The sequence below is a fragment of the Amblyraja radiata genome, chromosome 14 (assembly GCF_010909765.2).
Source record: "Amblyraja radiata isolate CabotCenter1 chromosome 14, sAmbRad1.1.pri, whole genome shotgun sequence".
Classification (NCBI taxonomy): Eukaryota; Metazoa; Chordata; class Chondrichthyes; order Rajiformes; family Rajidae; genus Amblyraja; species Amblyraja radiata.
Genome location: NC_045969.1, coordinates 9,318,992 through 9,344,496, shown reverse-complemented (window position 1 = coordinate 9,344,496; position 25,505 = coordinate 9,318,992). Strand labels below are relative to the sequence as shown.

At 41.2% G+C, this 25,505-nt stretch overlaps 1 protein-coding gene across 1 annotated transcript; it reads left to right on the top strand.

Annotated features, from left to right (window-relative positions):
- The first annotated feature begins 297 nt into the window (after nt 1–297).
- ets2 (ETS proto-oncogene 2, transcription factor) lies at nt 298–24,069 on the top strand. Its single transcript, XM_033032471.1, has 10 exons — nt 298–558; nt 7,110–7,178; nt 10,145–10,265; nt 12,434–12,553; nt 13,910–14,110; nt 16,616–16,702; nt 17,635–17,844; nt 18,942–19,202; nt 20,363–20,481; nt 22,090–24,069. Exons 1-10 carry the CDS (start codon nt 523–525, stop codon nt 22,303–22,305), a joined length of 1,440 nt encoding a protein of 479 aa, XP_032888362.1. The 5' UTR covers nt 298–522; the 3' UTR covers nt 22,306–24,069.
- The last annotated feature ends 1,436 nt before the right edge of the window (nt 24,070–25,505 follow it).

Sequence of the window (25,505 nt, the reverse complement as noted above, 5' to 3'; positions counted from 1 at the left end):
TTTATTTGTAAACCATTCCGTGGAGCCACTTTGAAGATTAGGTGGATTACGTTTATCAAATGTTAGTGAGATCATTGATCGAATGAATGTGTGCTGAAGATAACAAGACTCGACGGATTTCGTGGAAATCACCATTAAAGTCAAAACACACCGCGTCGTCATCTGACGAGCTGGCGGTTGCTATAACAGCAGGAAGCAAACCCACTTGGCAAGTTAGCCTTGTTTGGCGATGATTTTCTTTTCTAATATAACATTATCCCTCCTACTCCCGACGTTGTCCAATGAAGAGAAACCAACGAGCAAAGCGAAGTTGTGGACCTGATGTAAAAGGCGAGGCTCTGATAGCGCAGGGATAGATTGCTCAAGAGCCTGATCTCATATAGTTGATTGGGGGGAAAAATCGTAGTCAGTTTCCACTGGGATATAAACACTCGCCTGAAATTGACACGCTTCCATCAGCCGTGGATCTAACGAGCTCAGCCTGCGCGCTTTAATCGACGGTTCGTGGCGTGGGATATATACATGTATATGTGTAACAAAATACTCAAAAGAGATACTGTAAGTACAGGTTATTGTATGTAGGTAATAATTTACAAGTCTTGTTCTTGGACTGCGCGATGGAGATTCGGGGGTTAAGCGACCTTTGTTAAGGGATAGACATAAAAAATACTGGAGTAAGTAACCCAGCGGGTCAGGGAGGCAGCATCTTTGATCTGTGTGTGTGTGTGTGTGTATTGTCTCGGATTTGAGCGGAATTGTTTGCCTTTCACCTACTGGTTGCTGTTCGCCATTTCAGTATCCAGATCTGAAACTCGCTATCTTGGGGGGGGGGGGGGTTTGGTAGTGAATGATTAAATGATAACACCGGCAAAGGGAGGTGGGGGGTTGGTGAAGGCGCTTCTTTAAAAACTGCCGGCAGGAACAAGATGAAAGCAACGGCGGCAGTCTGCACAACAAGACTGGCTCCACGGACGCTTGAAGCAGCGTGGGTGGGTTTTCCCCCCCATCAGCGATGAGATAGAAGTCGCTGTGGTTTCAATGCTCATTTTGCACGCAGCCAAACTGTTTTTTCAGAATGCATCGATGTAAAAAAATGCAAACTCTCAAAGACTCATTTCTTTCCGGACTGCACCCACGACCTTATCTCTTTTGAGTCCGCCTTGCAAGATTGTGTTAACAGTGCCCTCCATTGTGAACCCAGCAAAGTTGCAATTGGGTTAATTTGAATGAAGTAACTGCGTATACTTTCTTAGCCGAAGGTAGTGTATATATGGATCATTATATTTTACATGGATCTGGTGACAATATACGTACACGTTTTCTTTAATGCTATTTACAGCTTCATAGAAAATCCTAGCAAATCGTTTGGGGGGTAGATGTTACCTATCAGGACTAAGTTAATAACACAATACATTTATTTCACGTTTGCACTTTTTTTTGAAGACATCAATAAACGGGGTTAGTGAGCATTGCTATTCTATCAGATCATGGCGGATCTGAATGTTGGTCTCAACGCGACTTTTTTGCCCACTCGCAGGTATTTTCAGTTTTTTTAAATTTCTGTGCCGATCTAAACACTGCACCCATAGCTCGCTGGAGCAGAGATTTCTAAAGATTGACAACCTTCGGAGGAAATTCTTCCTCAAATGGCTGATCCATTCTCCTGAGATTATTCCTACTAGTTTGAGATCACAGAATCATGACATCCAATACTTCAGGCTTCTTCCAACATGTTTTGATAAGATCACCTTTCTTTAACATAGAAACATAGAAACATAGAAATTAGGTGCAGGAGTAGGCCATTCGGCCCTTCGAGCCTGCACCGCCATTCAATATGATCATGGCTGATCATCCAACTCAGTATCCCGTACCTGCCTTCTCTCCATACCCTCTGATCCCCTTAGCCACAAGGGCCACATCTAACTCCCTCTTAAATATAGCCAATGAACTGGCCTCGACTACCCTCTGTGGCAGGGAGTTCCAGAGATTCACCACTCTCTGTGTGAAAAAAGTTCTTCTCATCTCGGTGACACAACATTTAACAGTAGAAGACCATCTAGGCAGGCACACAGTGTACTTTCTTTACCATTTTATCTACTTGTATGTCAATTGCAGATATGTGTGTGTGAGAAAACATTATTGTCCAGAACATGCCCTTTCTGCCCACAAACTCTGTACCAAACATGTCAATTTAGTCCCTGCCCATTTTTTTGCCCACTTGCAATTCTCTGTGTATCCATTTGCCCATCTATAAAGTCTCTTAAATGTCACCGTCTATCTGCTTCCACCACTACCTCTAACACGGCATTTCATACATCCACCATTCTATGTGTATGGGGGATGAAAAAACCTTGTTCAGAATCTCTCCTTTAACAATTTCCCTCTCTGACCTTAAAGCTGCACTCTGGTTTTTAACATTTCCATCCTGGGGAAAAGGTTCTGACTATCTACCATATCTATGTATCTCATAATTTTATATACTTTGATCAGGTCTCCCCTTTACCTCTGAAGCTCCAGAGAAAGTAATCAGAGTTTGTCCAACCTGTCCTTATAGCTAATATGTTCTGATCCAGGCAATGTTTGGATAAACCTCTTCGACACCCTCTCCAACACCTCCACATCCTTCCTGTAATGGGTTCACCAGTAATACACACCAAACTCCAAATGCAGCCAAACCAAAGCTTTTATAATGCTGCGACATGACTTTTATACTGAATGGCTCGACTGATGAAGGCAAGCATACCGATACATCTTTGTTGCCACTTTACTTGTATGGCCTCTTTCGGGGAACTATGAGCGTGGACTCCAAGATCCATCCCTCTGTATATCAATGCTGTGAAGGGTCTTGCATTATCTTAGTTCCAGAGGTCATAGACCTAATTTATTCAATCTTTCTTTGTCAAACATTCCCTTCATTTTATGGGTCTATCCAGTGAAACTCTCCTGTACTATTTCCAAGGCAAGTGTGTCCTTCCTTAACAGTGTAGTACAGTTAGGCTAATGTCCAAAATGAGAAGCCTGTTTTAATTATTTAAATATCGCCCGATAATATATGGGTGAGGCAAGTAAAATATGCATTAGTCATGTTAACTTATGCGAGCCAAGGTTGCATTTTGAAGCAAAAGAGGATTTTGATTTCTAAAGCACATTCCAAGGCTTTAACATCATCGGATGCTTTCATGGCTTTGAAGTCCGGTCGCTGTAGGAATAGAAGAAAGGTGGCAGCCAGTTTGCACACAGCAAGGTTCCCCAGACTGTCATGAGATTACTTGGCAGGCTTGTTTCACCAGTCTTGTTTAATGTTGGCCAGGACTTAAAAGGGCAAACTACCCTGCTCTCTTTCAAAATGGGCACGCATCTCTTGCAGTCATCTGAACTATTATCAGTTTAACATCTCGGATGAAAGACGGCATCTCCTGATAGTGTGGCACTCATCCAACACTGAAATCTTAGCGTGGATTGTGTGTTTGGCTCCAGTGCAATTTTGAAATGATAACATTTTGAATAAGTGGGAGATTGCTATCATTCTGTTGAGACAGGCAGAGTGGTGCAGTGCTGTTGTTGCTTTCCCTGATTTATTTCCAGATCAAGCAGGCCTTTGAATCAGATACTTCAATTTATTTAAACCTGTTTATTTCCAAATTAAGTTTTGACCATGGGGCATTTCTGAACCAAAAAATGAAGACTGGTTAATGGAATTTGAGAGAGAAGCTAGCTGTTATTAATTTATTATCACATACGTCAGGGTGGGGTGCTATCAAATTCCTCGTTTGCAAGGGCGGTACAGTGGCGCAGCGATAGAATTGCAGCCTCGCAGCACCAGAGACACAGGTACAATCCTGAGTATGGGTGCTGTTAATACATTCTCCCCGTGACTGCGTGGGTTTTGTCCGGGTGCTCCGGTTTCCTCCCACACTCCAGAGACGAACAGATTTGTAGGTTAATTGGCTTCGGTAAAATTATAAATGGTCCCTAATGTGTGTAGGATAATGCTAATGTACCGGCTGGTCGGCACGGACTCGGTGGGCCGAAGGGCCTGTTTCCGAGCTGCGTCTCAAGTCTAAAGAAGCTGCAGAGGAAACAGTATACATGGTAATGATAGATACAATAATAAATATGAATACCAAATAGCAGAATGATGTAATGATTACAATTCTATTAAAAAAAAAACTAAAATGGAAGAAACGAATGAGCAACGGTAAAGTATGTGGCAGGAACCTCACATGAAGGTGGCGTGAAAAAGGTGGTTCAGGGGTTTGGATATCTGGGCTTTCAAGCTCAGAGGAGCTCCCAGAAGGAGGAAGCGAGACAGTGATCAGGAGTGATGAGCCTATGATGGACTGGGCTGTGTTCACCACTCTCTGCAGATGCAGTCGGTCAACTGCAGAGCAGTTGCCATACCAGGCCGAGATGCCTTCTGGCAGAATACTTTCTGAAGTTCAAGGGAGTCTTCGTGGACATTCCAAATCTTCTTGCACACCTAACAGAGTAGACACTGTTGATCATTGCATCAGTGTGAAGGGACCAGTTTTGGTTGCTGGTGATACAGGAACCCGAAGCTCTTGACCAGCAGCTCCAGTGATGGTGACAGTAGTGCAGCGCTGCTCCACCTCCCGCTTCCTTGGGTCAACAAGCATTGTTTTTTATGCCTTGCTGATATTAAGGGTTAGGTTGTTCTGATACCATGACTCAAAGTTTCCAATCTCCTTCCTGTACTCCATCTCATGCCTGTTGTTGATCCTGCCAACAACAGTGGTATCTTTGGTGAATTTGGAGATGGAGTTGGCACTGTAATGGGCAAGAGTCATGTGTGTATAGGGGGTAGAGCAGTGGACTGACAACCCTGACACAGCACCAATGCCGAAGGTCTATCTGGACATAGCATTCATATGTTGTCTTGCAACATAGGAAAAAATGGTACTAAACTTGTCCTCCAGCATCTCCGATAGACTACCCAGGAACAACTAATCTCATTTAATTGCATTTTGAAGGTTAATTCCGCCTCTTAAGATTTTCAGATAAAGTCTTCAAAGGAGACGGAGGTGTGGAGTCTGTTAAAGAGTAATCTAAAATATGCCTGACTCTAGTATGGTCTGATAGATTAAACATTAATCAGGGTAATATTGTGATGGAGGTTACCTTGACCAGCTGTCTTGAGTGTGGGTGTATTTAATCTCACTGTAAATGAACATGATTGCCTGACAAATAGTGAACGAACCATACAAATCTAATCAGTCATATGATTAATCTAACTGATATATTCACCCTTGGCAATGTGTACAAAACTGAACAATAAGCTGATTAATATTGTCTGAGACCAGTCTGGCTGGAGAGATAAGCTCTTGTACATTTGCTGGAAAAATTATGGTATGCATCCCTACAATTTTATATTTAAATTTCAATATTTTTGAATATAATATTTCAATATAATTGAAATCCTTTCAATTTAGGCTTAGTTTGGAGGTGCAGCGTGGGAACAGGCCCTTCGGCCCTACATGTCTGCACTGCCAGCGATCACCCTGTACACTAGTGCTAATTTACACACTAGGGACAATTTACAATCTTTACCGAAGCCAATTAACCTCCAAACCTATTTGTCTTTGGAGTGTGGGTGGAAACTGGAGCACCTGGGGAAAACCCACGCAGTCACAGCGGAGAAGGTACAAATTCCATACAGTCGGCACCTGTAGTCGGGCTCAAACCCAGATCTCTTGCACTGTAAGGCAGCAACTCTACCGCAGCACCATCAAGCCGCCCCTACTTGTAAATAAGGAGTTGAAACGTATGCGAACTACATTCCCTTCTGAAAAATGTACATTCTGATATGAGAGACGAGTTCGCATTTCGAAAACCTTGTATACATTTCCACCCACACGAAACAGAAAATAATCAGTAAAATCTTTCCCCGTGTAAGTGGCTCGAGCTAATCTCTCTTTTCGTCTCTGCTCTTTGTACGTATCTGCTTAGTTTAGTTTAGAGGTACAGCATGTAAACAGCCCCATCAGCCCACCAAATTTGTGCCAGTTCACCTGTTAACACTAGTTCTGTTATCATCAATTCCCTACACACTAGGGGCAATTTACAGAGGCCAGTTAATCTGCAAACCTGCACTTCCTTGGGATGTGGGGGGGAACCGGAGCACCCGGTGGAAAACCCATGGAGTCACAGGGAGAACATGCAAACTCTGCACAGACAGCACTGGAGGTCAGATTCTAACCCGGGTCTCTGTGGCTGTGAGGCTGGAGCACTGAGCTGCCCAGAATCTATTTATAGTTATTTTGCCAGAGTAAGCACGTATTCACAAGGGGACGGGATAAATTTAAAAGGAAGGCATTTGATAAATATGGAGAAAAAGCAGGGAAGTAGAGCCTATTTGGAAGGTCCTTTCTAACAGAAACATACAGACACACTCCATAGTTAATTGGTTTGGTATCAATGTTAAATTGTCCCTAGTGTGTGTAGGGTAGTGATAATGTGTCGGGATCGCTGTTCAGTGCGGACTCGGTGGGCCTGTTTCCGCGCTGTATCTCTAAACTGAAAAGGTATATTCATGGTGTCTTTTAAAAAAAAAAAAAAAAAAAATCTCATCGAGATAATTTGTGTTTTGATGTTGTTTGGACAGAACAGCCTCACCTTATGTGCGTTCTAGCCTGGAGCAGTTATTCAAGCTGTGGTTTCAGACCAACATGCATGTGCAAATCTGTGAGCTGTGTCTGACTCACGCCTACCTTGTACATTCATCAGGTGTAAATGGAATAGAATGTTATGTTGTCTGGTAATGTCTATACTTGTCAAGTTCAATAGCAAACCAAAAACAACTCACCTGACACATTTGATTCTGATGAAATGTTGACTTTGGCTATCGTGAAAGCAGTCATTCAACAAAAGTGCTTTGTGTTAAGTAGGTTTTACTAAATTCAACCAGACTTTACATTATCTAAACTTAAATAGACATTCCAATCTAGGCGGTCAGGAAACGGGACTCGATTGGCAAAAGTGCTTTACGTTTAAGTAACTTTCATTTTAACTTGCTAACAAAAATGCAGCTTGTTCCCAGAAAAGGGAATGTTTGTGCCATTTTAATTCAGTTTACTTTTTTGCCTCCACAGATCAAGATGTGTGATTTCTTGAGGGATCAGGAAGCCCCTGTCGTTTTGGAATCACGAGGCATGCTTAAGGTAAGGTTTAACATAGCGAGACAAACGACTATTGCAACATACTTAAATAATGTAAGAGCACGTAAGCCTTTCAAGCCTTGGAGAATGTGTTACAGCGTGCATAGGCTTTTTATTTCAGCCAAGTGTGTGGAGATTTAAAACTAATTCTGTTGTCAGAAGGAACATCTGGAGCCCAAATTTCTGTCAAAAATTGTGTAAAGTTCGGTGTCTGTTTACAAATTTGATTAGTACGGGTGTCGGGGGTTATGGGGAGCAGGCAGGAGAATGGGGTTAGGAGGGAGAGATAGATCAACCATGATTAAATAGTGGAATAGACTTGATGGGCCGAATGGCCTAATTCTGCTCTCATCACTTATGACCTGTTAATTATTATCATTCATTCACTTCTTAAAATCCTAATTGCTGTTCCTTGAATTAATCGAGGAGTTTGCATAGGAGATTTTTATGGTGCTGATAAGTTTTGAAGAAAAGTTTTACTGTTGACTTGTGTGCAATAGACATTATCTACAAAGCAAGTAGGTTGCTTTGGTCTTGGTGGAACATTCTATCACCATGGATTAAGGCTATAACAACAGTATTCTAGTTCGGTATGATACAGGTGCTGGACAATTCCTTTAATATTTAATTGAAGATATATTTTCTAATCTTCCTCCAAAGATGATCTGATTAAACAATGACAAAGGATGCAAGCCATTCCTTATGAATGAGCGTTTTTCTCTTATTCTAGATTAATGTTTCTTTGAAAATAAGGACACAAAGTGCTGGAGTAAGTCAGCAGGTCGGGCAGCATTCCTGGCGGTGACATTTCAGATTGAGACCCTTCGTCAGACTGTAGAAAGGTCCTAACCCAAAACACCACCTATTCATGTACGTGGGGGTGCTGCCTGACCTGCTGACTTACTCCAGCACTTTGTGTCCTTTTTTTGTAAGCCAGCATCTCCAGTTTCTTGTTTCTGCTTATTAATATTTCTTTAGGCAGGTTCTTGTTAAAACAGGATGATTTGACAACTTTTTAGTTATTCATCCAAAACCTTTAATTGCCTAGCAGTTTGCTGAACTGCCCAAATGAAATCATGCGAATGCATTGTGTAGGTTGGAATGTAAAGTATAGTGTGAGCATGTTCCACCCTTTAGTTCTATGTCCATAGAACAATGCTCAAAAGGTGTCCTCTTATCCCAGGGAACCTTTGCCACCTCCTTTGACCCATCCCTTATTACATTTTCCAAATATGTTTAGTTTACTTTATCGTCAAGGTGCAATGAAAAGATTTTGCATGCTAACCAGTCAGTGGAAAGACTATACATGATTACAATCAAGCCACCCACACTGTACAGATACACGATAAAGAAAATAACGTTTAATGCAAGATAAAGTCCGATTAAAGATAGTCTAATAGTTACACGTAGTATATGGTTAACTTCCTTCTAAAGTCGTAACTGAATCCACTTGGGTAGACACAAAATGCTGGAGTAACTCAGCGGATGAGACTGATTAGATTCTTGATTAGTTCGGGGGATATGGGGAGAAGGCAGGAGAATGGAGTTAGGAGGGAGTGATAGATCTGCAATTGTTGAATAGCTGAGCAGACTAGATGGGCCGAATGGCCTAATTCTGATCCTATCACATGAGCTTTCACCGACTTTTCACATTGTACATTTAAAATCATTTCAATTTCTTCCATGCAGTGTTCACTATTTTGTAGTCTGGAAAAAAATGTAAAAGATATTTTAATTAATCAGAAACAAACCGTATAAAGCATACATCAGTTATATCAGTAGACTACTGGATGAGTAATTCTATAAATGTTTAACTCGTACCATGCTTGGCTTTCCAGTTTACACAATGTGTGGGTGTGTTTTCTTTGTATAGTCTGATGAATTTGTAGGTAATTCAAGTTTCTAGATAATCGCTTGGGGGGTGGGGTGGGGAGGAGGGGGGAGAAAAACGCCATCCAGTTTAACAATGCACAGTGTTCATGACTCTGGAATGGTTTACATGTTTTATTACAGTTTAATCTTGATCAACATTTTTTTGTTTTTGTTTAATTTAATTCCACAACTTCTGCGTCACATCAGATTCATTGCTGTCAAGGATCTAGGCTCAAATCCAGCCAACAAGATCTTGACCAGAGAATACAACCAATTGGTGTGAAATGAGTTGTCAAAATTCTGCAATGAATCAGCCAGTGTGTGTGTGTGTGTAAATACATTTGATATTGCTGTAGAAAGGAACTGCAGATGCTGATTTATATTGAAGATAGACACAAAGTGCTGGAGTAACTTGGCAGGCCCAGCATCTCTGTAGTAAAAGGATGGGTGCCGTTTCAGATTGTGACCCTTCAGTCTGAAGAAGAGTCCCAACCTGAAACGTCAACCATTTTCTCTCTCCAGAGATGCTATGCTGCCTGACCCGTTGAGTTACTCCAGCATTTCAAAGGTATCAAAGGTATTTTATTGGTCACATTCACATACACCGAGGTGTAATGAAGTGAAATGCTTTTTGCCATTTTGCAGCACACAAGAAAAGAATACAGACATAACACCAATGAGAGTCTTAAACACAAAGAACATCCCCCCACAATGGCTCCCACCATGAGGGAAGGCACAAAGTCCAGTGTCTATGTTAATATAGATATTCTGTTAGTATGTAGTGAAGCATGCAGCACTACAATTTTGCTTTTCATTCCATATTTGCCAGCTGACCTCAAGTGTTTCCAGAATTTTCTGTTTTTAATTTCAGAATTCTGGCATCAGTAATTAAATTTTTGTTAACGCACCAAATATTCACACATCAGTACTCTCATTATCCCTCACTTCCAGGATTTTTAATGTCAACATTGGAACTAGTTTTGAATGATGTTAATTTTGAATCTCTTCTAGTAACAAGTGGCAATGGCAAATAATTGTTTGTAACTTAAATTTAATATAGTTGCAAGCTCTTAAGAACATTTGATTTCCTTTTTCAGCGCCAATCAGCATTTGACATGCATGAGGCATATGATACTGGACTTGACAGATTCCTGTCACATTTGGATGAAGAGCAGAGTGTGCAAGAGGTTCCAACAGGCATGTCCGCACTATTGAATGGTAAAGTACTTCAATAACCGGAAAATATTCATCTTTAACTGTTATCTCAGTAGAATGGCACATGTAATGCTGCAAGAGGATCTCGGCTTGTGGGGGGGGGGGGGGTCCACAGAGAGCAAAGAGGGACCATTGGGGACTAAATGGAACACTTTGTAACTTTCGGCGCACTATATGTGGCGACTCTTTGCATACGTTGTGTATGCAAAACAAAGAATCTCGCTGTGACATGTCACATGTGAAAATAAAGTATCGTTCGTGTACTTTCAATTTTGGTCACCTTGTTGAAGGTATTGGTGCAGGGTTTGGTTGATGAACATATCGCCAGGGCTGGCATTTATAAATGCAAATCTCTGTAAAGGGCACAATGCTGGAGTAACTCAGCGTGTCAGGCAGTACCTCTGGGGTACATGGATAGGTGAAGTTTTGGGTCGAGACCCTTCTTGAAGGATCGTTGCCCAAAACATCTCCAGTTTGAAGAAGGATCCCAGCCCAAAATGGCAATTAACCATGTTCCCCTGAACCAAGCTGCCTGACCCGCCAAGTTTCTCCAGCATTTGTGTCCTCTTGTGTCAAACAACATCTGCAATTCCTTGTTTCCACACTTCTCTTGTCTGTGTTTCAATTCTAATTTTCTGCCAGTTCAGGAGTTGGAGGTGTTGTATTTGGACGCAATACTCGATTCTTTAGCTGGGTGGGGGTGGGAGATGATTTGCTCATTCTAAACCTCTGGATGTTACTGAAGGTTCGGTTTGAGCAGAGTTGAATGTCCACATGGGTCAGCTGGTTTTCTTTTTGGCAATCTCATCTTCAACCCGGTACGATGGTGCAGTGTCGGAGACCCGGGTTCGATCCCGACCACGGGTGCTGTCTGTACGGAGTTTGCACGTTCTCCCCGTGTGCTGCGTAGATTTTCTCCGAAATCTTTGGTTTCCTCCCACGCTCCAAAGACATACAGGTTTTGTAGGTTAATTGGCTTGGTAAATGTAAAATTTGGCCCTAGTGCGAGTACATTAGTGTTAATGTGCGGGGATCGCTGGATCGCTGGATTTCCTTTTTTTCAGAAACATCTGATCGCTAAATGCAATCGTTTTCAAAATTAAACTTTCATTTCCCCTAAGGCTCAATGCTATGGTTATATTTGCATGGAATTACCAGATTCAGCATTGTGCAGTCCATTTTTGTTCCAGGAAGGAAAAGTAAAACTCAGTCGGCTGGAATCTGAAAGGAAACAGAAATGTTGGAAGAACTCGACTAGTCAGTTAGCATCTGTGGGAAAAAGAAACCAGTCTGTGTTTTGGGTCAACGTGGTTCTGGGGCAATAAATTAATGATATTTCAGTGCCAGTTCTGAGGAAGGGTCACTACCAAAAAAAAATGACTGGTTTCTCTTTCCAAAGATGCTGCTTGACTGTCTGAGTTCTTCTAGCATTCATGGTTTTTATCATATCATTGTCCCCTCACTGTTCGCCATTATAACATATTGCAATGACAGTAACCCAGCTTGCTGTGAAATTCTAAGGTCCCATTTTGACTTTGAACTTCTTTCTCATTATGTTTGTGAGAACTCTGCTCCACTCAAATCCAATATTTTCATCAATCAACTATGATACCAAACCAAGTATCTGTCTCCAGTATCCAAGGGCACTATTCAGAAGAAGAATTAAGGCTAGTTATCCCTGGTGTCCTGCTCTTGTTTTGTTGCCAAAACAGTATTTGGAAAAGCTTGTTGTGTACAAGGGGGCTACATTACAACAGTGACTCCATTGGCTTGAAAGGGCTTTTGAGATATTCTGAAAGGCATTTGGAAATGTCCATATTAATCGTGTGCTTTCTATAAATAATTGCTAATCTCTTTGTAACCTCTGTCACTTTTGATGAAGTGAATATTTTAATAAATTTGTGTGCAATGGTTGGAACTCCAGCCACTTCAAATGTTTATCTTTAAAAATGACTTCATGTAGTTCTTGAGTTAGATTGATGTATCCAGAATATCAACAAAAGTAAACATTGTAATTTAACGCTTCTCGTGGATTGTCATTTTCATTTGTCAAAAAGGGAGAAAGGTTAAAAGATATAACACGTTTATATTTCCTCTTTCGAGGGAATTTTTTTTTTCGTGGTGAAAATATTATTTCTCGCAGCTTATTTTTGTTGTCTCACTCACTGTAGATGTTGGAGCCAATGAAGTACCACTCCTTACGCCGGTCAGCAAGGCTGTTATGAGCCAGGCACTCAAGGAGAGCTTCAGTGGTTTCGTCAAGGAGAGGCGACGTCTTGGTATCCCAAAAGGTAACCAGTTTTATAGTAGTCACTGTGTTTAATAAAATGAGAATAAAAGGATGTACCTTTAGAATGGAGTAGAGGAAGAATTTCTTTACAAGTTACAGGAGCAGAATTAGGCCATTTGGCCCATCAGGTCTGCTCTGTCATTCAATCATGGCTGATCTATCATTCCCTCTCAGCCCCATTCTCTTGTCCTCTCCCCATAACCCATGATACCCATTCTAAGTATGAATCTATCTGCACCTTAAAAAATACCTAATGATTTGGCTTCCACAGCCATCTGTGATATTTAATTCCACAGATTCACCACACTGACTAAAGAAATTCTTCCTCATCTCCTTTCTAAAGGTACGTCCTTTTATTCTGAGGCTATGTCCTCTGGTCCTAGACTCTCCCACTAGTGGACATGTCCTCTCTATATCCAGGACTTTCACTATTTTGTAAGTTTCTATGACCTATTTTCATGCCATATCGTTATATGACTAAGTTGTGACTCGGATAATTTGACGTAATTCCTACCACTCGCACGCGGGCAGGCTGAGCAGAAGGAGGAAGCTAAATTCATAATAGGAAACCGTTTTCAAGATGAAGATGCAATTTCCTTTAGGAAAGTGAAGGACACATTGAGTCCCCTCTCTGAACCGTTGCTAAGTGACGCTTTCTGAGAAACACGTAGTTATGAATGGTGAATACAATCAGAGGGGAACTCTTTTCTTTGACCACACATCTGAATGAATCACCAGCTTCAATTGAATGAAGCTGACTTAACATTTTATTTCTCTTTAACTTCCCCTCCCCCTCCCTATTTTTGGAAACTGCAATGTTAATTCCCTTTTTAAACTACCTGGGCAGCGCAAGGGCAGCACGATGGCGCAGCGGTAGAGTTGCTGCCTTACAGCGCTTGCACAGCCGAAGACCCAGGTTCGATCCCGGCTACGGTTGCTGTCTGTACGAAGTTTGTACGTTCTCCTCGTGACCACGTGGGTTTTTTCCCCAGAGATCCTCGGTTTTCCTCCCACACTCCAAAGACGTACAGGTTTTAGATTAATTGGCTTGATATAAGTAAAAAATTGTCCCCAGTGTGTGTAGGATGGTGTTCGTGTGGGGGGGATCACTGGTCAGTGTGGACTCGGTGGGCCGAAGGGCATGTTTCCACGCTGCATCTTGAAACTAAACTAAAGATTAGCGCAAAGAATAAATGTCTTAATCCATTCGCTACCCATGTAGGAAAAACCTGGACCTGGTCTTAAACTGAACCAAAGAATTCTGTCTTTGAGAAACTGAACAAATGATTAGTCTATCTTGAGAAGGAGATTTTAGTTGAAGCTTTGCAGTAACTCTACATTTGTCATTTGTTTCCAGACCCTCACACTTGGACTGAACAGCATGTTAATCAATGGTTACACTGGGCCGTGAATGAATTCAGTCTGCAAAATGTCAACTTCCAAAAATTCTACATGACGGGTCAAGTTCTTTGTGATCTTGGGAAAGAATGTTTCCTGGAGCTGGCACCTGACTTCATTGGAGACATCCTCTGGGAACACTTGGATCAACTAATGAAAGGTACAGTGGTGTCCTGAAACAGTTCCTGGAAGAAATAAATGAAGCATGAGATTCAAAATACACAGCGCTTCTTAATTCAGGAGAAACCATTGTGTATTATTTCAAAATGTTTACTTATGGATGTAATGAAGGACATGTTGGCCGGTGTGGGCAAGTTGTTCCAAAGGGCCTGTTTCCACACTGTATCATGCCAGGACTCTTATGGATACTTTTTTTAAATTAAAATCCAATCTTCGCCCTTGCCCTTCTCTCCAGCATAATAATTTCTTCTGTTGTTATCGAGTCCTGCAGCATGGAAACTGGTCCTTTGGCCCAACTCATCCACACCAACCAAGTTGACCCATCTAAGCCAGTCCCATTTACCCTTGTTTTGCCTACATCCCTCTGAACCATTCATATCCATCCATGTACCTGTCCAAATGTTTTCCAATGTTGTAATTATACCTGCCTCAATTGCATCCTCTAGCAGCTACATTTGTTGTTCACGAATACTTTGGGGTAGCCCGGTGGTAGAGTTGCTGTCTTTGCAGCGCCAGAGACCCGGGTTCAATCCCGACTACAGGTGCTGTCTGTACGGAGTTTGTACGTTCCCTCGATGACCGCGTGGGTTTTCTCCGGGTGCTCCAGGTTTCTCCCACATTCAAAAGACCTTTGTAGGTTAATAGGCTCCTGTAAAATTATCCCTGGTGTGTGTAGGATACTGCTAGTGTACGGGGTGATCGCTGGCCGGCACGAACTCAGTGGGCCAAAGGGCCCGTTTCTGTACTGTATCTCAAGTCTAAAAGTCTAAAGCTTTTATGTGAATCCTGACCATAGATGTGACCATTCAATAACAAACCGCATCATCCTGCCCTTGTCAAGAATGCACAAATGTGCTCCACCAGTGACATGCACCAGGGAACCCTGCCATGTCTATATTACTTGGAACCCAGAGGCCAGTTCCATTCCATCTACCTCACCTTGGTAGAGGAGCAAACACCAGTGATCAAAGCTTAGATCTTCCAGAGTCTTACAACTCAGTTACTCACTGGATAAGCCACTTTGTTGGTCATCCATTAAAGCTCATTCTGTTTGTTATAAAGGTTTGTACAATCATATCCCCAATTCAGTTTGGCATCTACCAGGTGTAAACTCTCTCACTTGTTCGCTAAAGTTGAAGTGTTCACCTTAACTCACAATGTTATGGTGGCACTGGAGCATGGAGACTCTTTGTAAGGCCCCAGAGGGGAATCCACAATCATCAAATATAATCTCCCTACTTTTCAAAATCTCTCTTCCACTTGTTGATCCAGCACAACTCCATTATACTTGAGTTTGGCTTGATTGTATTCATGCATAGTATTATTTGATTTGATGGGATAGCATGCAAAACGAAGCTTTTTTTCGAGATGCAGTGTGGAAATAGGCCCTCAGGACAACCGAGTGTGTGTCAACCAGCGATCCCCGCACACTAACACTATCCTACACTCACTAGGGACAATTTACAATTTTACCAAGCCAATTGATCCTACAAACCTGTACGTCTTTGGAGTGTGGGAGGAAACGGGCTCCCAGAGAAAACCCACACAGTTCACAGGGGGAACGTACAAAATCCGTACAGACCACACCTGTAGTCAGGATTGAACCCAGGTCTCTGGCAGTAAATCTACTGCTACACCACCGTGCCGCCACTGTACCTTGATACACGTGACATTAATAAACTTAAAGCTGAGCATCCTCTTTCACTAAGTGGCCTTGCTTTTTGTTTTACAACCTAGCCAGTGATACAGATCAAGTAAGGAATGAGATTGCAGAAATTCATTTTGACGCAGGCTCTCACACTCTAAGCTAAACTTGAAGATGCCAGAGGACTAATTCACTTCAACACGTTTGATCGGAAAAATGATTTGGTGAATGGGATTTGACTTGAATCCCTTCAGACTGTCCAAGCTGTTAACTGCAGATTAGCGCTACAAGAGCCATTTTGCATATGGGTATTGAAACAAAGTGCAGGGGCGCCCTCAAGCTTTCAATTGTTTTTTTAAATGATAAAACCCAGCTGCACACGTACTACATCTCATTTTGAAGCATTTGTTTCTGTCAGTCGGTTTGTTTTCACTTTTAGTTGGTATCTTTGATTTCACATCACAGAAGCTGTTTTGGTGCAGAACACTGAAAGGCTGAGGCGGTGACCAGACTCTTGAATGCTTTTGTGGCTTGTCTGATTCTTATCACTTTGTTCATGATTCAGTTACTGCAATAAAGATCTTTCAAACCTTTTGGTTTCTACATGCGAATAGTCTGCAGTTTTGCAAAATTGGTTTCTGGCATGCACTGAGTTCTGGATCTCGTATAGCCTGTCAAAATGAGTGAGGCAAGTCCTTATGATCCAACTTACTGGGGAGAAACCTGAGATTCCAGTCAACCCTCGAGTGATCTCTCTGAAGTATTCCATTTCAATTTTTGTGATTTAAAAAAAAAAAAAAGAATTGCCACGTTTATTAATTAAATTATTTTTTGTTCTAGGTTCCCAGGAATCATCTCAGCTGAACTATCCAGGGAACTCTGCTCTTATCAGTGGAAGCTCAAACTGGGTGGATAATAATTCATTTGGTACGTCCTTGCCAATTCCATTGAATGGTACATTTTGACAATTACTTTTGTAGTCCAAGTGAACTGATTCCTTGTAATAAGATGAAAATGGGGTAGAAGATTGCAACCTTCACGTGGTCCGCCTTGTTTCAACGAATGCAATCAAATAAGGTCAAATAGAACAAGTTGATCTACAACTTTAGGCTTGCGCAAGAAGAAGATGAAAGTGGCTGTTTTTGTGATGCTTTGATCTCTGGCCACCAAGACACTCCATCTATTTTTTTTTAGAGCGGAAGGAAAGATCTTTTTGTATATTGCTGCCATGCAGGGTTATTAATGCTGATTATCACTAGTTATTTGTGTGGTGTAATAGAACTGTGGTCAGAAGTTTGCCACATGCTTCCCAAAACCATTTTATATTAATAGATTAGATTTCTTGTTTATGTCTGCCCAGAATGCTGATTTTAACCGACTTTCCTGATTTTTGATCTAAAGTGGTTTCCTTGACCCCAAATAAACTTTTCCTTCTCTGAATCAATATAAATTGACCTCTTAAAAACATTATGCAAGCCACTTTTCATATTACAGCTTATGGGAAAACTGTGTTTATTTTTCTGGCTTGGTGTTTGCAAGTGTAAGCAGGAGGTCAAAGCAAAATAGTTGATCCAAGTTTCCAAGCTGTGGTCAGTTTTGTCAGCTCAATTGATATGTAGTGGGTTGGAGAGAGAATGAACCTGGGGGAGTATATATATATATATATTGGAGCAACTTGAGCTGCCACATAGGAACCAAGTGGTGGCAGCCAACATAATACATTAAAAATAACTCCAGGTAATATTAGAAGTAACTGCTGATGTATTTTGAAGTCAGTTGGGTTTTTGTTGGCTGCATCCCAGTCAAAGAAAACAGTTTGTATATCATTCCTGACGATCTTTTCCTTCAAATATTTTTAGAATTCAACTCGAGTCAACCTCCGTGTGGGAGTCATGTCACTGACTTTACTGGAAGTTTCCTCTCGGAGTTGGGTCAGATTTCGTCAGATTTGAATAACCAGGATTTTCTTGGCTTGAACCGCGACTTCTCGATCCTTGAGATGGGTTATTATTCCATGCAGCAAAAGCAAATGAGCGGCAGCAACCTGCACGTGGCTGGAACTGGCCTTGGTGAGTATGTGCGGAGGTAGCTAAGCGATGAGATGAAAAGTAAAATGGCCGACCCTGTGGTAGCAAGGAGCTGGAGGGGGTGAACTATTGGTGGTGATGAAATTTAGGTTACTGGTATAGTCACTGCCTTCACGGCCCGAGTAAAATATTTTATGCATTAGAACAAAGTGGCAGAAAGAAGGAATTTGAATAAGATACTGAAATCATTTTTATTTATTTATTAATATTTTTATTAGGAGCAATGTACAATAATATAAAACATAAATAGCATATTACATTTCCTGTACAACTTCTTATTTTTAATTTAATAAGAAGAAAAACGTAAGAAAAGCAAGAAACAGAAAGAGAATATTATATAAAGTAGTGATATTGTTAGATACTGATATTATGACTGGTTATTTACATTGATGGGAGAAAGTAAAAAATGGGGTACATAGTTACAAAAAAGGATTTAAATCTGAAGTGATTAGGGATATCTTTCAGAAAGAGTCAAGAGTATTTAATTGTCACATGCACCGACAACAGAACAATTAACTTCTTACCTGCTGCAGGATATTGGGCTTGTAAATGTATGTGAATAATAATTTGATAACTTGATAACCCAAATACTGGTGCAAAAAATATAAGCCAAAATCCTTATACTAAAGACTGCCCATAGTTCATAGGTGAGATTAGTGTTGTGTTGAAGACCCTGAGGGTGGTGAATCTCTAACTCCCGTCCCAACTTTGTGGAGGTTTGATCACTAAGTAATTAAAGATGGGATGAGTTTTTTTTTTTCTTTGGAAAGAATGGGGAATTGAGGGCTAAGTGGGACAGATGAGTTGAGGGCTGAGGTAGATTGGGAGGTGGGGGTAGATGATGCTGCTTTCATAAGTCGTGAGTCGTGAGTGGAATTAGACCATTCGGCCCATCAAGTCTACACTGCCATTCAATCATGGCTGATCTATCTTTCCCTCATAACCCCATTCTCCTGCCTTCTCCCCATAACCTCTGACACCGTACTAATCAAGAATCTATCTATCTCTGCCTTAAACACTGACTTTAAGTATGATCATGTACATTCAGTATGATACTAAATGGAACTTTTTTTTTTCAGTTGAGACCATAAACCAAGGTTCTCTTGAAAGTATGGACAGCTTCGATGGTGTGGACCCCCTGTTGAAATCTTGGAACAGTCAGTCGTCTTTATGCGATGTGCAGCGTGTTCCTTCTCAAGACAGTTTTGAAGATGATTGTGCCAATTCCTTGTGTCCAAGCAAACCCAATATCTCGTTCAAAGATTACATCGAAGAGAGGAAAGACCCATTGGAACAAGGAAAACCTGTCATCCCTGCTGCCGTGCTTGCTGGATTCACAGGTAACAGACCCTTCGGTCATAGAACAGTAAAGCACAAGAAAGAGGTCCCATGGCCTACAATGTCCATGATGCCAATTTAAACTATTCTCCTCTGTGCACTCATGATCCATATCTCTCCAATTCCCTGCGTATCCACATGGCTATCTAAAAGTCCCTTAAATGCCATTATGCTATCGATGCCCACTGCTCTGTGTCCCAAAAAAACCTGCCTCGCTCATCTCCTTCACACTTAGTTATTCTCATCTTAAAAGCTATGCCCACTAGTCTTTGATAATTGGGGTTATGGGACGAAGGCAGGAGAATGGGGTTGGGAGGAAAAGATAAATCAGCCATGATTGAATGGTAGTTTAGAATTGATGGGCCGAATGGCCTAATTTTCTCCCAGAACAAGAACTTGTAATTCCATTATTGGGCGGGGGGGGGGGGGGGGGTTCTGATCCTTATTTGGTTGTTCTAAACCAATAAAGGAGGCATTGCTTTAAAGTTGGACAATTGCTATTCTGCCAGAAACTGTCAAATTTGAAAGAAAACAAACATTGTCTGATTTTGATGAAGATTTCTATCTTCTAGGATGGAGGAGTTAAATGTCCTCCCTTTGTAGATCTACAATCTCTTTCATTCCGTAATCAGCCATTTTGCTTCTCATATACACTGGTCAGCTATGACAAGCTAGTGTTTAGTATGGAGGTGCAGCATGGAGTCTGGCCCTTCGGCCCACAGAATCCCTGCCGACCATCAATCACCAACTAGCATTACTATGTTATCCCGCTTTCCCATCCACTCCCTATACACGAGGGGCAATTTAGAGGCCAATTGACCTACAAACTCGCACATCATTGGGATGTGGCAGGAAACCCACAAGGGAGAAGGTGCAAACTCCACACAGACAGCACCCGAGGTCGGGATCGCACCTGTGTCTCTGACGCTGTGAGGCAGCCACGCTACTAGCTGCGCCACTGTGCCGCCCTGTGTAATTGTACCTTTGCAAGCTGTTCCTCCTCATTCTAGGAGATGGGGAAACTGCTTATTTCTTCTTACATACTCCTGTTTTGTTTTACACCATAATGAAAATTGATTGCCTTTTGCCAGAGAAAGTTGCTAGAATCCAGATCCGTGGTATTGAAAATATAACTTTCATCTTCTTTAATTTATTTGTACAGGAAGCGGACCCATTCAACTTTGGCAGTTCCTCTTGGAATTACTGACCGATAAATCCTGCCAGACTTTTATCAGCTGGACGGGGGATGGTTGGGAGTTTAAACTGACCGACCCAGATGAAGTAAGGCTCTTCGTGTTGTCAGATTATTTGCGTGTGAAAAATGTGGTGTGGGCAGTCACACAAGGAACATAACAGAACAAGATAAATGCAATGCACTTGGCTGATTCTGAAGGCTACTCTCTGAGAAGACAAAAGTCTGAAAATCTCCAAGTCTGACACTAATTAGTTTCTTCAGTTTTCAGATTTTTGGCATGAACCAACAAAAGTGAACTAAAAATGACTATTCACATTAACCAAGTTTAGATATGATATTACCAAATAAAACACTTGGGATATTTTTTTTAAAGTGGATACATGTGAAAGATTGTAAAATATGGAATTATTTGGAGATGTCCTTTGAATTTAAGGCATCAAATTTTCTGTGCTGTTCTGTACTGTTTCTGTACTGTAATTGTTATATGTTATCAAATGCTTTCTGCATAAGTAGGACATATTGGCATTTGTTTTTATTCTTCTCCGAATCTGTTTTCTCTCAAACTCCACTGGCAACATAACTAAAAGGATGCTGCCTGACCCATTGAGTTACTCCAGCATGTTGTGTCTATCTAACTAAAGAGAGGTTCTGTTCACTGGCTAGTATTCACATTGTCCTTGCTTCAAGAGATGACACTTTTCTTCTTGTATCATGTGATGCCTGGTGCCAACATGACCTTGAGGATTAGAACAGAGTTAAGGTGCTTGAGAAAAGCGAATAGTCAGGACAAGGCATCATCAGTCATTGAAGATAGGTACAAAATGCAGGAGTAACTCAGCGGGACTATTTTTCTCTCAGTTCCCCTGTCATGTACTATGTTTACATATTCACATATTCTGTTGTGCTGCAGCAAGTAAGAATTTCATTGTCCCATCCGGGACATATGACAATAAAACACTCTCGACTTGGCTTGACATTTCAGGTTGAGACCCTTCCTCAGACTGGGAGTCGGGGAAGAGGGAAACTAGAGATATAGAAGGGTACAAAGAACATGTAAGGTGTGAAAAGGATAGATCAAAGCAAACTATTATCAATGTACCAGGTTCATTCTTGGATGAGGGAAAGATGACAAGGAGACATATAAACAGTAAAATGAATCGGAAGGACAGTGAAACTAGTATGGGGACTAGGGGCGAGGGAGGGCATGGGGAGAGAGGGAAAGCAAAGGTTACTTGAAGTTGGAGGAATCAATATTCATACCACTGGGTTAAAGCCTAGTAAACAAAAATTGAACTGCTCACTCAGTGTGTACAATGGATTTTAGGAGGTGATGCAAAAAGATCATGAGAGGTGGGCGAGATCGAGAAACTAATTGTGGTTGCAGTGGACAGCCAACTCTTCTCCCAGCTACATTTTCCTTGATTTTAATTCCCTTTGTCCTATTTTCACACCTTACACTTGCTTATCTATGTATCTCCCTCTCCCGACATCAGTCTGAAAAGGGGTCTCGACCCGAAACGTCACCTATTCCTTCTCTCCAGAGATGCTGCCTGTTACTCCAGCATTTTGTGTCTATCTTTGCTTCACACCTTTGTTTTGTTGGCCATTGTTTATTCCGGTCCCACGGGGATCGGTTACTTCCTGCCATTGTAGTACGAAATCCTAAAGCTTTTTCATTTCTTTTCCGCAAACAGGTTGCTCGTCGGTGGGGCAAGCGGAAGAACAAGCCCAAAATGAACTATGAAAAGTTGAGCCGGGGGCTGCGTTATTACTATGACAAAAACATCATCCACAAGACGTCGGGCAAGAGATATGTCTACCGCTTCGTCTGTGACCTCCACAACCTTCTGGGATACACGGCAGAGGATCTTCATGCAATACTTGGAGTGCAACCAGACACTGAGGATTGATGCGTTTACTGTCACTGCGTGGTTACAACTGCTAGCGGTGTGAATGTTACTGGTATGCGGTCAGACCCTCACTCTGAGCTGGTCTGGTGCAGTGGGGACACAGTGGTTACACAATGTGGAACGTTGCCACAGAGGCACCTTGCTTTTCCAAAGATACAACTGGTGACAAAACCTTTTTTCCCCCTGTGCTCTTGCTCTTACCTTTTGTAGAGTTGTGCAGTATTAACCAGTTATATCATCAGTTTAGCTTAGCAATGTGGTCATTTTTTTAAATATCCTTCTGATCTGAGAATTGCCAAATTGTAAAACGAGCTTTTAATTGAAAGAGCTCAACTTAAAAGCCATCTAGCAACAGCTTGTTTAACATGGCGTGGGTAAGTTTGTTATTATAGTTTCAGACCAAAGACGTTGCCATAGAGTGGGAGGCTTTTATTTGCATGCACGGCACACTCTGAAGAGCATAATCCTGCCCTTCTGTGATATCTTGTCGCCTGTGGCCAATTAATAATTCTGCACACGATACTGATCAGATTCCTATGTCAAAAATTAGCTTGATATAGATACGAGTGGCTAGATTTACATTTGTTTCCGCAAAAATGTAGGGGGTTTGCAGACGACAACGAATTCTCATTTGTGTTTATGACTTTGCTAAATCAAACGATTGCTCAAGGTCAACTTCTGCTAAACAAAATGTGGCAGTATTAAACTGTGGCCTAGCAACTATCAGTAAATATTTTAACAACATTTTACATGAGATTGCCCGCGTTTTTTCGTTATTTGTAGTAATGGTCACTGCTTGTAAATCCCAAAATGTTTCCATCTTTTTTTAATTACACCTATTGCTCCAAATGGTGGTGTTCCTCCAACATGTCCACTTTACCAGGTATGTGAAAGGCATCATTTTAAAAATCAAAGTGTAAATATTGCAACACAACCGTACAAGTCTCTGGCAGCTGCTTCCTATCACAGGTCTTTGCTGCCAAGGTTGGGTCATTGTGAAAGTCAACATGCTTTGCAGAACGCAATAAGGAGATGGCAGCCTCTTCATTGTGACATTCAGCGGAAGTATATTGTCAGAGACCCTTTTAAAAAAAATTCTTGAGTTTCTGTAAATATTTCATAACTATGGCTTAATAGTAGGGATGCAACACAAATATTTTTGATACCTCTCCGCACTTTCAACGTAGTAGCTACCCATTGATTCCGTGGTTATTCAATGGAAAAATTAAATAAAACTTGTGCATGACTGGGTCATGGATTGCAAGCTGGTTCCAGGAGATAGATGCTCATTTAATGGAACCGATCTTTTAATTATCAAAGTGATTAAAATGAATGTAAAAGGTTTTTTTTTCTTTACATGTTATCCCCTGTAATACCTCAAACCTGTTTTCAAAAAGAGCCTCAATGCAGACTTTAAATAGCCCAACCTGAAGGTACCAGTTAGCTACTGAAATGCTTTCATTCTAAACCCAAACTTTCTGCATGCTAGCTCACTTTAGGACAGGATAGAAGGGGACTAATTTTTACACATAAATTATAACCCACCTCTGGGCTGATGTTGCAGCTGGTTATCTGCACTGAATCTTAAAATTGTTTTAAATTGAATGAGTGAAGAAAGTCTTTTGACAAAGGTTTTCTGAATGCAAAACAATGTATAGTTTTTTTTTTGTATAGTGACGAGAATTTGAACATTAAATATCAATTGTTTGTATAAATGGTTGTGGTTTTGATATATTTTTGAAATAAATCCATTTCCTGAAATAACTATTGTACTTTTTTTTATTGCAAACTGCGAGAATTAAACATGACTCAAATGTTTATAATGTAGACTATAATCAAAAGTATTTGTAACCAAAGGTCAGGGCCTGATGGAAAATAAACTAGCCTTAGATGATATTTCCACAGACAACATGGTTTGTCATTGCATTATTATTTGCTTTATATTCTCATAAGCAAAGTACATGGGCAGATCATCTTGTGTTTTAATTAAAAAAGAGGTTGTACAGGCAAGGGTTGCTCAGGGATTGGTGATTTGAATGGTGTACAAGTTCCTGAGTGCTTTTAACATGGTGGAATTGGAGCAGGCATTTTCTCTTGCTCTGTGGTTCCAGGTTATAGATTATCTTTTTAATATAAATCTTGAACTACCTCTATTTCTCTCTGTGTGGCAAGAAACTGCAGATGCTGGTTTAAATCGAAGATAGACACAAAATGCTAGAGTAACTCAGCGGGCCAGGCAGCATCTCTGGAGAGAAGGAATGGGTGACGTTTTGGGTTGAGACCCTTCGTCAGACTGATGAAGTTCTCTCCTACTTTCAGGCCTGACTTGAAACGTTGCCCATCTTTTTTTCTCCAGAGATGATGTCTGACCCGTTGAGTCACTCCAGCACTTTGTGTCTATCTTCGATGTAAACTAGCATCTGTAGTTTTTCTGCACATGTTGATCGAACTGCCTTCTTTTCCACAGATGACATTAAGTTTCTCGAGTGTCAGTGTTGCAATGCCTTGAGGGCGTTTGGAAGATCTTCTAAGTCAGACTTTCACTGAGAATATCCTGCCAAAAATACAAATGCATCCAAAGCACTTAAATGGGCATACTGTATTTTTATCAACTGATCATAAAAATGTGATGACATTTATATAATGCCTTAATTGTAGTACCATGTGTCTGAATCCTTAATTCTTGATTCCTTGAGGACTTTCATATGAAGAAAGACTGGATATGACTCGGCTTGTACTCGCTAGAATTTAGAAGATTGAGGGGGGATCTTATAGAAACTTACAAATTTCTTAAGGGATTGGACAGGCTAGATGCAGGAAGATTGTTCCCGATGTTGGGGAAGTCCAGGACAAGGGATCACAGTTTAAGGATAAAGGGGAAATCCTTTAGGACTGAGATGAGAAAAACATTTTTCACACAGAGAGTGGTGAATTTCTGGAACTCTCTGCCACAGAAGGTAGTTGAGGCCAGTTCATTGGCTATATTTAAGAGGGAGTTAGATGTGGCCCTTGTGGCTAAAGGGATCAGGGGGTATGGAGAGAAGGCAGGTGCAGGATACTGAGTTGGATGATCAGCCATGATCATATTGAATGGCGGTGCAGGCTCGAAGGGCCGAATGGCCTACTCCTGCACCTATTTTCTATGTTAATCGTGTCATTAGATGAAAATATTATAGGAAATCGTGAGAGGAATAGATCGG

Bases quoted from the DNA above. Each gene is read 5' to 3' on its own strand.
- ets2 (XM_033032471.1), top strand. From the start codon at position 523: ATGTATATGTGTAACAAAATACTCAAAAGAGATACT. The intron at 14,111-16,615 runs GTACAGTGGTGT...TTTTTGTTCTAG, and splicing joins CTTGGATCAACTAATGAAAG to GTTCCCAGGAATCATCTCAG. The intron at 20,482-22,089 runs GTAAGGCTCTTC...TTCCGCAAACAG, and splicing joins AACTGACCGACCCAGATGAA to GTTGCTCGTCGGTGGGGCAA.